The 12,604-nt window shown below is 41.9% G+C and overlaps 1 protein-coding gene across 1 annotated transcript; it reads left to right on the forward strand.

Annotated features, from left to right (window-relative positions):
• The first annotated feature begins 5,988 nt into the window (after positions 1 to 5,988).
• Positions 5,989 to 12,363, forward strand: LOC112845552 (NACHT, LRR and PYD domains-containing protein 12-like). Its single transcript, XM_025904968.1, has 6 exons — positions 5,989 to 6,624; positions 6,803 to 6,976; positions 7,187 to 7,360; positions 7,549 to 7,722; positions 11,942 to 12,060; positions 12,306 to 12,363. Exons 1-6 carry the CDS (start codon positions 6,590 to 6,592, stop codon positions 12,320 to 12,322), a joined length of 693 nt encoding a protein of 230 aa, XP_025760753.1. The 5' UTR covers positions 5,989 to 6,589; the 3' UTR covers positions 12,323 to 12,363.
• Positions 12,364 to 12,604: the final 241 nt, after the last annotated feature.

Consider the following 12,604-nt stretch of genomic DNA (forward strand, 5'->3'; position numbering starts at 1 on the left):
ACGGTGATATTTGAGAAGTGAAATGAAGTTTATTGGATTTACAGAAAGTGTGCAATAATTGTTTAAACAAAATCAGGCAGGTGCATAATTTGGGCACTGTTGTCATTTTATTGATTCCACAACCTGTAGAACTAATTATTGGAACTCAAATTGGCTTGGTAAGCTCAGTGACCCCTGACCTACATACACAGGTGAATCCAATAATGAGAAAGTATTTAAGGGGGTCAGTTGTAAGTTTTTAGTTTTCTCTGAAGTGTAACAACATGTGGGTCTCAAAACAACTCAAATGACATGAAGACAAAGACTGTTCACCATCATGGTTTAGGGGAAGGATACAGAAAGCTGTCTCAGAGATTTAAGCTGTCTGTTTTCACAGTTAGGAACATATTGAGAAAATGGAAGACCACAGGCTCAGTTCAAGTTAAGGCTCGAAGTGGCAGACCAAGAAAAATCTCAGATAGACAGAAGCGACGAATAGTGAGAACAGTCAGAGTCAACCCACACACCAGAACCAAAGACCTACAACATCATCTTGCAGCAGATGGAGTCACTGTGCATCGTTCAACCATTCGGCGCATTTTACACAAGGAGATGCTGTATGCGAGAGTGATGCAGAGGAAGCCTTTTCTCCGCCCACAGCACAAACAGAGCCGCTTGAGGTTTGCTAAAGCACATTTGGACAAGCCAGCTTCATTCTGGAATAAGGTGCTGTGGACTGATGAAACTAAAATGGAGTTATTTGGGCTTAACAAGGGGTGTTATGCATGGAGGAAAAAGAACACAGCAGTCCAAGAGAAACACCTGCTACCTACAGTAAAATATGGTGGTGGTTCCATCATGCTGTGGGGCTGCGTGGCCAGTGCAGGGACTGGGAATCTTGTCAAAGTTGAGGGACACATGGATTCCACTCAATATCAGCAGATTCTGGAGACCAATGTCCAGGAAACGGTAACAAAGCTGAAGCTGCGCCAGGGCTGGATCTTTCAACAAGACAACGACCCGAAACACTGCTCAAAATACACTAAGACATTCATGCAGAGGAACAAGTACAATGTTCTGGAACGGCCATCTCAGTCCCCAGACCTGAATATTATTGAAAATCTGTGGTGTGAGTTAAAGAGAGCTGTCCATGCTCGGAAGCCATCAAACCTGAACGAACTAGAGATGTTTTATAAAGAGGAAAGGTCCAAAATACCTTCAAACACAATCCAGACTCTCATTGGAACCTACAGGAAGCGTTTAGAGGCTGTAATTTCTGCAAAAGGCAGAGCTACTAAATATTGATTTCATTTCTTTTTTTTTGTGATGTGCAAATTTATGCACCTGCCTGATTTTGTTTAAGTAATTATTGCACACTTTCTGTAACTCCAATAAACTTAATTTCATTTCTCAAATACAGTGGAACCCCAACTTACGAATACCCCATCTAACGAAAAATTCAAGTTAAGAAGGCACTTAACGGCAATATTTCTGCCCGTGTTACGGGCAAATGCCCGTGTAACGAAATCCTCTGGCTCTGATTGGCTAAGCCCAGAATGCCTTCTGAATCATGTGACAACCCCTTTTCTTTTGTACTTGTGCTTCGCTGTTCCACTTGAACCATGTATTGTTGTTGCAGTTAGCAGTTAGCCTATAGACTATCGTTCATTTAAAGGCGCGATGGGTACATAATTAGCTTGACAGACTGGTGTTTGGAGGTACAGCAGTTGGTGTACAGGGAGAAGAGCAGGGGACAAAGAGCACAGCCCTGGGGGGAGCCGGTGATAATGGTCCGGGAGTCCAAGACATTCTTCTTCAGTCAGGAAGTCAGTGAAACAGCAGCAGATGGGATCAGGTATAATTATCTGGGAAAGTTTGTCCTGGAGATGGTCTGGAAGAATGGTGTTGAAGGCAGAGCTGAAGTCCACAAACAGGATTCTGGCGTAGGTTCCCGGGAAGTCCAGATGCTGCAGGTTAAGGTGTAGAGCCATGTGGATAGCATCGTCTACAGACCTGTTGATACTGTATGCAAAATGCAGGGGGTCCGTGAGGGTCTTGACATAGGAGAGGATCAGGCGCTCAAATTATTTTATGACCACGGATGTGAGAACCACAGGTCTGTAGTAATTTATTCAACTAAACTTTGTCTTCTTGGGGACAGGGACTGTGGTGGAGGACTTGAAGCAGGCATATTTGCATTTGCACAGTCTCTGAGAGTGACAGGAGACACATTGGGTCAGGAGCTTTCCGAGCATTCAGGCTCTTAAACTGCTTCCTCACATCTGCTTCATGAATATGAAGGTTTGTAGTGGGAGAAGGTGGTGTGAGATCCTCATAGGTGTGGGGTGAGAAGGGGGGTGTTGTGGGTGAAGTCTTTGGTTGTAGTGGTGGCTCTGTGGTGGGGGAGGGGGAGAGGGGAGGTGGGGTGATGAGTGTCCAAAGTGTCGCTATTGTTGGGGCTGGTGGAGGTATGAAGGCTGCTTAATGGCTCATCAAAACGACAGTAAAAGTCGTTGAGGGTGTTGTCCAAGAGCAAGTCATCAGTGGAGTGGGGGGTTTTAGGCCACGTCCACTTGTTTTCTCTCTGTTTTGGCCTCACATCCACATTGAGATGGCGTTTTCCCCGAAAGAAAACACAGCTTTTTGAAAACGCTCTTGAAAATGCATTCTTTTAAAACGGAGCTTTCGCATCGCAGTGTGGACAGCGAAAAATTGAGACTTTCTAAAACGATGACCCATGTTAGTCATATGATGCAGTTTTGTGACCAATTAAACTAAGACAGCAGAGGGAATTATACAGCATTTGTTTTGTTTGCTGTCAATTTAGACAGCCCTATTAAAGATTAATATCAGTTTGTACATGCTTCAGATTCTGTGAAAACAACTTAAAATTATAATGTGGACGTGGAGCGTTTTCATACAAAAACACTGTTTTCAAATCTATCCGGGCTAGTGTGGATGTAGCCTTAGGCTTGTAGTTAGTGATATTGCTAAATTATTCCTTTTCCACACAGAGGCCGAGTCGTTCTCTGTTTAGCAGTGTCCACTTCTTTACTGAACCTGTACTTCGCCTCTCTGTACTAGTCCCTGACTTTGCATCTGAACGCCTTTCACTTTTCTAGCCACAGCTGTTTGATTTTAGGAGTAAACCAGTGTTTATCATTATTATAATTCACCGTGGTGCGTGATGGCACAATGCTATCGTCGCAGAAGTGGAGAAGACAGTGTCTCTAAACTCATCCAAGCTGTTAGAAGCAGCCCTCATTGTGTCCAAAGTCTGTAGTAAATCCATTGCAAATGCGACAAATACTGGAAAAAAAAACAAACAAAAGTGTTTTAGTCCTGTAGTTCTCTGGTGTAAGAATATCCAGAAGCATGTCCAGACACACAAATTATGCACGAAAACAAGACGGAAGTAGCGCACTGAAGTACCAGGGTATCCATTTGTGGTGCCATCTTGGATCTCATGTTGTCATTCTTATTTTTTAAATGTATTTAAGTATTTTAGTCTTACTTTTTATTTTGTCTTTCCTTCTCAAATAATTGAGTACAAATATCATACTTACATTTTTTCGAGACAAATTTATTACTCAATCTGAACTTTCCTCCAACAGGAAGTCCTTCAGCCCAGGCAGCTTCATCACTTTCATCAGAAGGTAAGAATTCATTAGTTGGTCTCAGGAAATACTGATAAGTCCATAACACATAAAGCCTGATGTGACTAATCAGAGCTCTGGTTTCTCTGTAGCCTCAGCTCTGCATTACGACAAAAGTCCAAGCTCTATTGAATGAACATCTGGTGGTTTAATAGTCCCTTTTGTTCACTAGATTGCTCGATGGATACAGAGCTTCAGATGACACGTGAGGATGGTTCATATTCAATTGAATTTATTTATACAGCACCAAATCAGGACATCAGTCACCTCAACTCGCTTTATATTGTAAGGTAGACTCTACAATAATACATACAGAGAAAAATCCAACAATCATATGACCCCCTATGAGGAAGCACTTTGGCGTCTATTAGATAGATAAGATACAGGACAAACACAGAGATGAGTCCACTGTCAGAGGCCATAAGAAGATCATTTGTAATCTTCATTAAAGCTGTTTTAGTGCTGTGATGAGCTATTTGAAGAGTGACTGAAACTCTTCAAATAAGCCATTCCTTTGCAGATCTGTTAGCTGTTTGACAACTACTCTTTCAAGGATTTTTGAAATGACAGGAAGGTTGGAGATTGGAGATTGACCTATAATTAGCTAAGAGAGCTGGGTCTATGGATGGCTTTTTGAGTAAAGGTTTAATTACAGCCAGCTAGAAGGTCTATGATACATAGCCGATTATTAGAGGTAAATCATATTTAATATTGAAGAATGTTAATGTTAGAGCTAATGTTAAAGCTGAATCTTCGAGCTAAAACATTAAAAAAAAAACTGAAATTAACAAACTCAGTGCTCTACAAAACTCATACTGACTGAGTCAGATTAAAATGCGGCAGTTTGGATATATTCAAATTGCAGCTTCTGGTCTTGATAAATTTTCATTAGCTGAGAGCAACATGGCAGTGACGTACCTTCGGTCAAGCTGAAAGGAGCTGTGACCGAGGCACAGATGCTTGCGCCTACATCACCACACAGCGCACACGAACACACACAGACTCAGATGACATAGGCAGGAGATTGAAACACAAAATGAAATATTTAATAAACAAAGCATGCTTTGGTGAAATTCAAAAGAATTACATATATTTAACCAAACATCTAATGAATTGAAACAAATTTAAGATGCAAATAAATGGATATATAAATTGTAGACCATAGTAGACTAATCATCTCAAATACTGTTTTTAATTCAGAGATTCTTCAGTGCTGTCAACTTAAACTCAAGTGTAACCTGAAGGATGAGTTTGAGTGTGTGTTTGAGGGGATCGCAAAAGCAGGGAACCCAACCCTTCTGAATCAGATCTACACAGAGCTCTACATCACAGAGGGAGGGACTGCAGAGGTCAACGATGAACATGAGGTCAGACACATTGAAACAGCATCCAGGAAACACAGACTAGGAATAAAAATAAGACAAGAAGACATCTTTAAAGCCTCACCTGGAAGAAATAAATCAATCAGAACAGTGCTGACAAAGGGAGTGGCTGGCATTGGGAAAACAGTCTTAACACAGAAATACACCCTGGACTGGGCTGAAGGCAAAGCCAACCAGGACATCCAGTTCATATTTCCATTCACTTTCAGAGAGCTGAATGTGCTGAAAGAGGAAAAGTTCAGCTTGGTGGAACTTGTTCATCACTTCTTTACTGAAACCAAAGAAGCAGGAATCTGCAGCTTTGAAGACTTCCAGGTTGTGTTCATCTTTGATGGTCTGGATGAGTGTCGACTTCCTCTGGACTTCCACAAAACTACAATCCTAACTGACCCTAGAAAGTCCACCTCAGTGGATGAGCTGCTGATAAACCTCATCAGGGGGAAACTGCTTCCCTCTGCTCACCTCTTGATAACCACACAACCTGCAGCAGCCAATCAGATACCTCCACAGTGTGTTGGCAGAGTGACAGAGATCAGAGGGTTCACTGATCCACAGAAGGAGGAGTACTTCAGGAAGAGATTCAGAGATGAGGAGCAGGCCAGCAGGATCATCTCCCACATCAAGACATCACGAAGCCTCCACATCATGTGCCACATCCCAGTCTTCTGCTGGATCACTGCTACAGTTCTGGAGGATGTGCTGGAAACCAAAGAGGGAGGACAGCTGCCCAAGACCCTGACTGAGATGTACATCCACTTCCTGGTGGTTCAGGCCAAAGTGAAGAAGGTCAAGTATGATGGAGGAGCTGAGACAGATCCACACTGGAGTCCAGAGAGCAGGAAGATGATTGAGTCTCTGGGAAAACTGGCTTTTGATCAGCTGCAGAAAGGAAACCTGATCTTCTATGAATCAGACCTGAGAGAGTGTGGCATCAATATCAGAGCAGCCTCGGTGTACTCAGGAGTGTTCACACAGATCTTTAAAGAGGAGAGAGGACTGTACCAGGACAAGGTGTTCTGCTTCATCCATCTGAGTGTTCAGGAGTTTCTGGCTGCTCTTCATGTCCATCTGACCTTCATCAACTCTGGACTCAATCTGTTGAATCTAGAAACACCGCAGGTATTTAAACCCCCCCAAACAAAATTCATACTAAATTTCTTCTACCAGAGTGCTGTGAACAAGGCCTTACAGAGTCCAAATGGACACCTAGACTTGTTCCTCCGCTTCCTCCTGGGCCTTTCATTGCAGACCAATCAGACTCTCCTACGAGGTCTGCTGACACAGACAGAAAGGAGCTCACAGACCAAACAGGAAACAGTCCAGTATATCAAGGCAAGGCTCCATGAAAATCTGTCTGCAGAGAAAAGCATCAATCTGCTCCACTGTCTGAACGAACTGAACGATCATTCTCTACTGGAGGAGATCCAGCAGGGCAGGAGTTCAGGAAGTCTGTCCACAGGTAAATTGTCTCCTGCTCAGTGCTCAGCTCTGACCTTCATCTTACTGTCATCAGAAGATCTGAATGAGTTTGACTTCAAGAAATATTCTGCTTCAGAGGAGGCTCTTCTGAGAATGCTGCCAGTGGTCAAAACCTCTAAAAAAGCTCTGTAAGTAAACATGAACTCATCACTTAAAATCCTATAATCAGCAAAAATCTTAAAATCATGGGAAATAAATCAGAAATGCAGAAAACATACAAATAGTAACAATTATTATTAGCTCAGTAGGTAGTGGTTTCCCTATGATCTTCTTTTCTTTCTTTTTTCCCCCCTTTCTCTCTCTCAGGCTGAGCAACTGTAACCTGTCAGAAAAAGGCATTGAAATTCTGTTGCCAGTGGTCAGCTCCCAGTCCTGTAGTCTGAGAGAGCTTGACCTGAGTACCAACAGCCTGAAGGCTTCAGCAGTAAAGCTTCTGTCTGCTGCAGTGGAGAGTCCACACACCAAACTGAATATTCTGAGGTCAGATCAACTTGTTTAGTTTAATTCAACTCTTTAGTTCTGTTGGTTATATGTTTGATGGTTTTTTTTTTTGTATATATAAACTGACAAAAATAATCAACAATTTAACCAGTAAGTTAAAGAGAAGTTTTACTAACCTGCTCAAGACAATAAGCTATTGCACCTTGATTACTCTTTAATAATTATTTTTATTCATGTTTTTATCTTCAGACTTAACATCTGTGAACTCTCAGAGGAAAACTGTGAAGCTCTGTCCTCAGTTCTCAGCTCACAGTCATTGAGACTGACAGAGCTGGACCTAAGTATCAAAAACCTGCGGGATTCAGGAGTGAGGCTTCTGTCTGCTGGACTACAAAGTTTAAACTGTAAACTGATTACTCTGAGGTCAGATCAAATTACGTTTTGTTTTTAGAATTATTAATTAAATATTTAAGCTAAGTTTATCCATATGATGTTGTATCTTAGTATGTTAATGTTTCCTATAAAAATAGAAAGAAAAGATTTAATGTTGTGAAAAGTGTTAACAAACTTTACACGAGTATTTGTTTTATAGACTGTCTTTTATTTTTCAGACTGAATGGATGTAACGTCTCAGAGAGAAGCTGTGAAGATCTGTCCTCAGTTCTCAGTTCCCAGTTCTCTAGTCTGAGAGAGCTTGACCTGAGTAACTGTGACCTGCAGGATTCGGGAGTAAAGCTTCTGTCTGCTAGACTAAAGAATTCACAGTGTGCAGTGGAAACTCTCAGGTGAGGATTCCTACATTTCCACAGATGATCATTTTCCTTGATTTCCTGCAAGATTCTGTGGAATACAGGTGGCAGAATTGTCCAGAATTATTTGTAGAATTCTGCAGGAAAGTCATCTGGAACTCATCTGGAACATCTGGAAAAAACCCAGGAATTTTGGGTTTTCATGAGTTATGTATGCCAAAATCATCAATATTAAAACAATGAAAGGCTTGAACTACTTCAGTTGTGTGTAATGAATCTAAAATATATGAAAGTCTAATGTTTATCACTACATTACAGGAAATAATGAACTTTATCACAATATGCTAATTTTTTGAGAAGGACCTGTATATCTTGATATTTTTTTAAAGACATAAAGTAAGAACAAAAAGAGTTCTTAGTGAAAGCTGTGTCGCAGATGTCACACAGTCACTTTTATTAACATACAGCATAGAGGTACATGGGGAAAAAAACTACTCAAAAATAAATTATGAGCATTTATATAACAATAATGCTCCATAAATAAAAGAAACAATGTTCTTTTTGTGCATAACAAAAAGCTCACAATTGAGCAGTCAAAATGTAAACTAAAAGACGCTGAGCATAACAAAGAGACAGATTTCACAGCTGCTCTGTTCCCAACTTCTACTGCGTAGTAGTATCAATATTTTCTTTATTTCTACACACAGTGTAGAAATGTAGTGCAGTGTAGAATCAATCAATGTGTTTTTCTAGCTTTCCTTTTTATAGGATCAATATTTTCTGTATTTCTACACACAGTGTGTGAGTAACTGCTGACAGTGAGGATGATATCCCTGAATGCAGTAAATCATATTTTCTGTTAAAAGTAGAGCGCAGACAGAGCTGAAAACTGGTGTCTGTTTGATTTAGTCCTTGAAGGAGGGGTGGTGTTTTTACTGAGATGTTCTAATGATGTTACCGACAGTGTGTGGCTCCCTCTCTGAATGAAAAGCATTCATTCAGTCATTACAAGGCCCAGTCCAAAAGACCAGCCAATCAAAAATTGGAATTCCTGAGCCTGGCAATGCCTGGAAGCAGCAGGTATGTTACCTGTGGCAGCTGAGGTCACGTGGTCTGACTGTTTGAACCACGGCCCAGCGTTTCCAAACATGTGCACTTCAGAAGCTCCAAACTGTGGAAACGTCAGTGTTGACCGTCTCATCCCTATTTAAGAGATCTTCTTGGCACTGCAAAGCTAAGCTTGCAAACAGCACCATAGTTTGTGAATCCCAACTAATCAGAGCGCTCCTTATGTCACGTCACATGACCCATGTGTTTTCTTCTTTGATTAGCACCCAAAGAACTAAAGAAAGGCCAGAAGAATGTTCAGCTTATCAAATCCCTCATAGGAAATGGACAGAGAAGGAGAATCACCAGTTTAAAAGTCTGAGTTTTAAACTGGTCACCCTCTAAAGAGGCTTTTATCGACTCTCTTTTTCTTTATTGACTTTCTGTTGTCTTTACAGCTTTTTTCACCATTTAAACCAGGGGTGTCAAACTCATTTTAGTTCAGGGGCCACATGGAGAAAAGTCTATTCTCAAGTGGGCCGGACTGGTAAAATCATTGTATATGTAACTTAAAAACAACAACTTCAAATTGTTTTCTTTGTTTCAATACGATCAACATAAAAATAAAGCTAGAGCCTGTAGACAGTATGTTCAAAATAGTACAGGCACAACATACCTATTAATTACAAAACACCTCAATTTATTTGAAAATTCTGAGGACAAAGAACACACAAGCACACAGTGCCTCAGTGATTCACAGAAGTATATCACAGAACTACATCAGGGTGTCTCATGCAGCACTTTCAGTGGGGTTGCATAGTTTATTTGACTCCTGGCATCTTTTAGCTTTCACCAGCTCATCAATATCAGGCTTCACATCCTGAGCGGCAGCTAACTTCAGGATGTGATTCAAGTGCTTGTGTGTGAGCCTTGAGCGCAGTTTTGTTTTATTTATGCTCATTACAGAGAAAACTTGCTCACAAAGATATGTGGTTCCTAACATGCACAACAGTTTTGCAGCGAGGGCTGTCAAGTTGGGGTAACCCAGCAAGAGATTCTGATAAAATGTGTTCAAGCTGCGGCAAATTTGCCCTTCAAATCCGAGTCACACTGCAAGTCTATTATTTCAAGTTGGATCCTGATCAGAGGGATTCACAGTGAACAGCAAGCAAATGAAGTCTTTCTCTAGATCACCAGAAATCTGAAATCGTTGCTCAAACTCTAGAAACTGTCCCGTTATTTTATCTTTGAACTGCTTCATATCTGCCACACTTTGGATCGTGCACACATTTTTCAGACAGGGGAAGTGAGCTGCATCACCACAAGCGAGCTGCGTCTCCCACAATAACAGCTTCAACTTGAAAGAACGTATGCTGTCATAATACCGTGTGACAACTTTGTTGGGTCCTTGCAGCTGTTTGTTCAGGTTATTCAGGTGCTCTGTAACATCCACCATAAATGCAAGGTCCTGCATCGATTCTGCGGAATGAAATTCTAACACTGGTTTGCCCTTTTCTTCCATAAACTGTTCAATTTCTTCTCGTAATTCAAAGAAATGCCTCAGCACAGGACCTCTGCTCAACCTCAGTGTGGTATGGCAGGCCATAGATGTGGTCTTTCTCTCTGAGAAGACTGTCAAACTGACGGTGATTGAGGCGTCTGGATCGGATGAAATTAACAGTTTGGATGACCACCTTCATGACGTTATCCATTTTCAGTGACTTGCAACACAAAGCCTCCTGGTGCAAAATACAGTGAAAAGTCCAAAAATCACGTCCTCCATTTGCAGATTGCACTTTATCTCTGAACTTTTTTACAACGCCTGCTTTCTTCCCGATCATTGAGGGTGCACCATCGGTAGCCAGGCTGACAGCGCGGGACCTGTCCACTCCGACCCTGTCCAGCGCGCCGACGAGTGCGGTGAAAATATCAGCTGCGGTCGTTGTATCTGTCATCGGCACGAACTCCACGAACTCCTCGGTGACGGTCAATGTGTCATCAACTCCGCGGATGAAAATTGCCAGTTGTGCAACATCTGTAATGTCCATGCCTTCATCAATTGCAACTGAAAACACAATAACTGACTTTATTTTTTGCTTCAACTGGCTGTCCAAATCCGCTGAAAGATCAGAAATCCTGTCGGCAACTGTGTTTCTTGTCAGGCTGATATTTGCAAAGGCCTGGCGCTTTTCAGGGCACACAATCTCCGATGCCTTCATCATACATGTTTTTACAAATTCACCCTCACTAAATGGTTTTGAAGCTAGTGCAATTTCGTTAGCAATGAGGTAGCTAGCTTTCACTGCAGCGTCACTGATGTCTCGGCTGTGAGTAAACACACACTGCTGTTTCTTCAGACCCGCCAACAGTTCATTCACCTCTCTTCTCCGCTGTCCTTGAAAGTTGTCATATTTGTCGGCATGAAGACTCATGTAGTGGCGACGGAGGTTATATTCTCTCAGCACTGCAACATGCTGGGAACACACCAAACATACAGCTTTCCCATTCACTTTCGTGAATAAATAGGAGGATGACCATTTTTCTTGGAACACTCTGCACTCTGCATCCACTTTTCTCTTTTTTGACAGAGACCTATTGGGGCAATGAGGGTGCCAAAGCACATCAGGTTTAAATTTCGCAGGCAAAACAAAGTAGCTCACAATTGCTATTGCGCCATCCAATGGACACAATTGGAACAGCAGTTTCTTTATTGAAAAATTGCGGCTCATTTTTATACTTTACAAAATCATCTCACGGGCTGGATTAAACCCGTTTGCAGCCCTGATGCGGCCGTACGTTTGACACCCCTGATTTAAACTGTTTAATATCAGATGTAGAAATAACTTTTGGATAGTTTTTCTACATTTAAACTAAAATGTGACACAAATAATAACTTCACTTTGGACTAATCTAACCACTCAGCCTGGCTATGTTGGACCTGGTGTGGAAGCAGCTTCCAGTTTGAGTTCAGGAGACAGACACCCTCTCTACTTTGAAGATCAGCTTGAAACTTTCCTTCTTGATAAAGCTTATAGTTAGAGGTGGATCAGGTGACCCTGAACCATCCCTTGGTTATTCTGCTATCGGCTAAGGCTGTTGGTGGACTTCCCATGATGCTCTGCTTTCTTCTCCACTCCCCTCTTTTCACTCCTGATGCTTTTATATGTCACTACTGCATGTCCTTAACATTTGTCTTCTCTCTCCCTAGTTTGCATTTTGTTCTTGTGTCTTTGAGCTCATCTCTTCTCTTTCCCCTCACCCTGCAACCAGTCATGGTAGACGCTCCTCCTGGAGCCTGCATTCACAGGGAGGATCTTTGTGTCAAAGGTAGTTCTTCCTTCCCACCATCACCAAGTGATGCTCAAACTAGATAGTCTGATAGATGGTTGGGGCTTTCTCTCTAATATTGTAGGCTGATACCTTACACTGTTAAACAGCTTGAGATGACTGTTGTTGTCTGTTGGGTATTGTCACTTATAAATAAAGTTACATTGAATGAATGTAAATGGATGTTATTGTGACAAAGAGAAAATGGTTGTTGACAGATGGATTGTTGTTTTGTGTGTCTGCAGTCTGTCAGGCTGTCTGATTACAGAGGAAGGCTGTACTTCTCTTGCTTCAGCTCTGAGCTCCAACCCCTCCCATCTGAGAGAGCTGGACCTGAGCTACAATCATCCAGGAGACTCAGGAATGAAGCTGCTGTTGGCTGGACTGAAGGATCCAGGCTGGAGACTCAGCACTCTCAGGTATGGAGAGAATGGGCGTTTATCAATATGCGTACTTGTGCGTACTTGCGTTCTCGTGTACTCGTGATACGTCATCAGTCGGAGACCAAGTACTGTTCCAATTCGAAGTACGCATCAAGCCGAGA

This window comes from Oreochromis niloticus, unplaced genomic scaffold, assembly GCF_001858045.2.
Source record: "Oreochromis niloticus isolate F11D_XX unplaced genomic scaffold, O_niloticus_UMD_NMBU tig00007851_pilon, whole genome shotgun sequence".
In the NCBI taxonomy this organism is placed as follows: Eukaryota; Metazoa; Chordata; class Actinopteri; order Cichliformes; family Cichlidae; genus Oreochromis; species Oreochromis niloticus.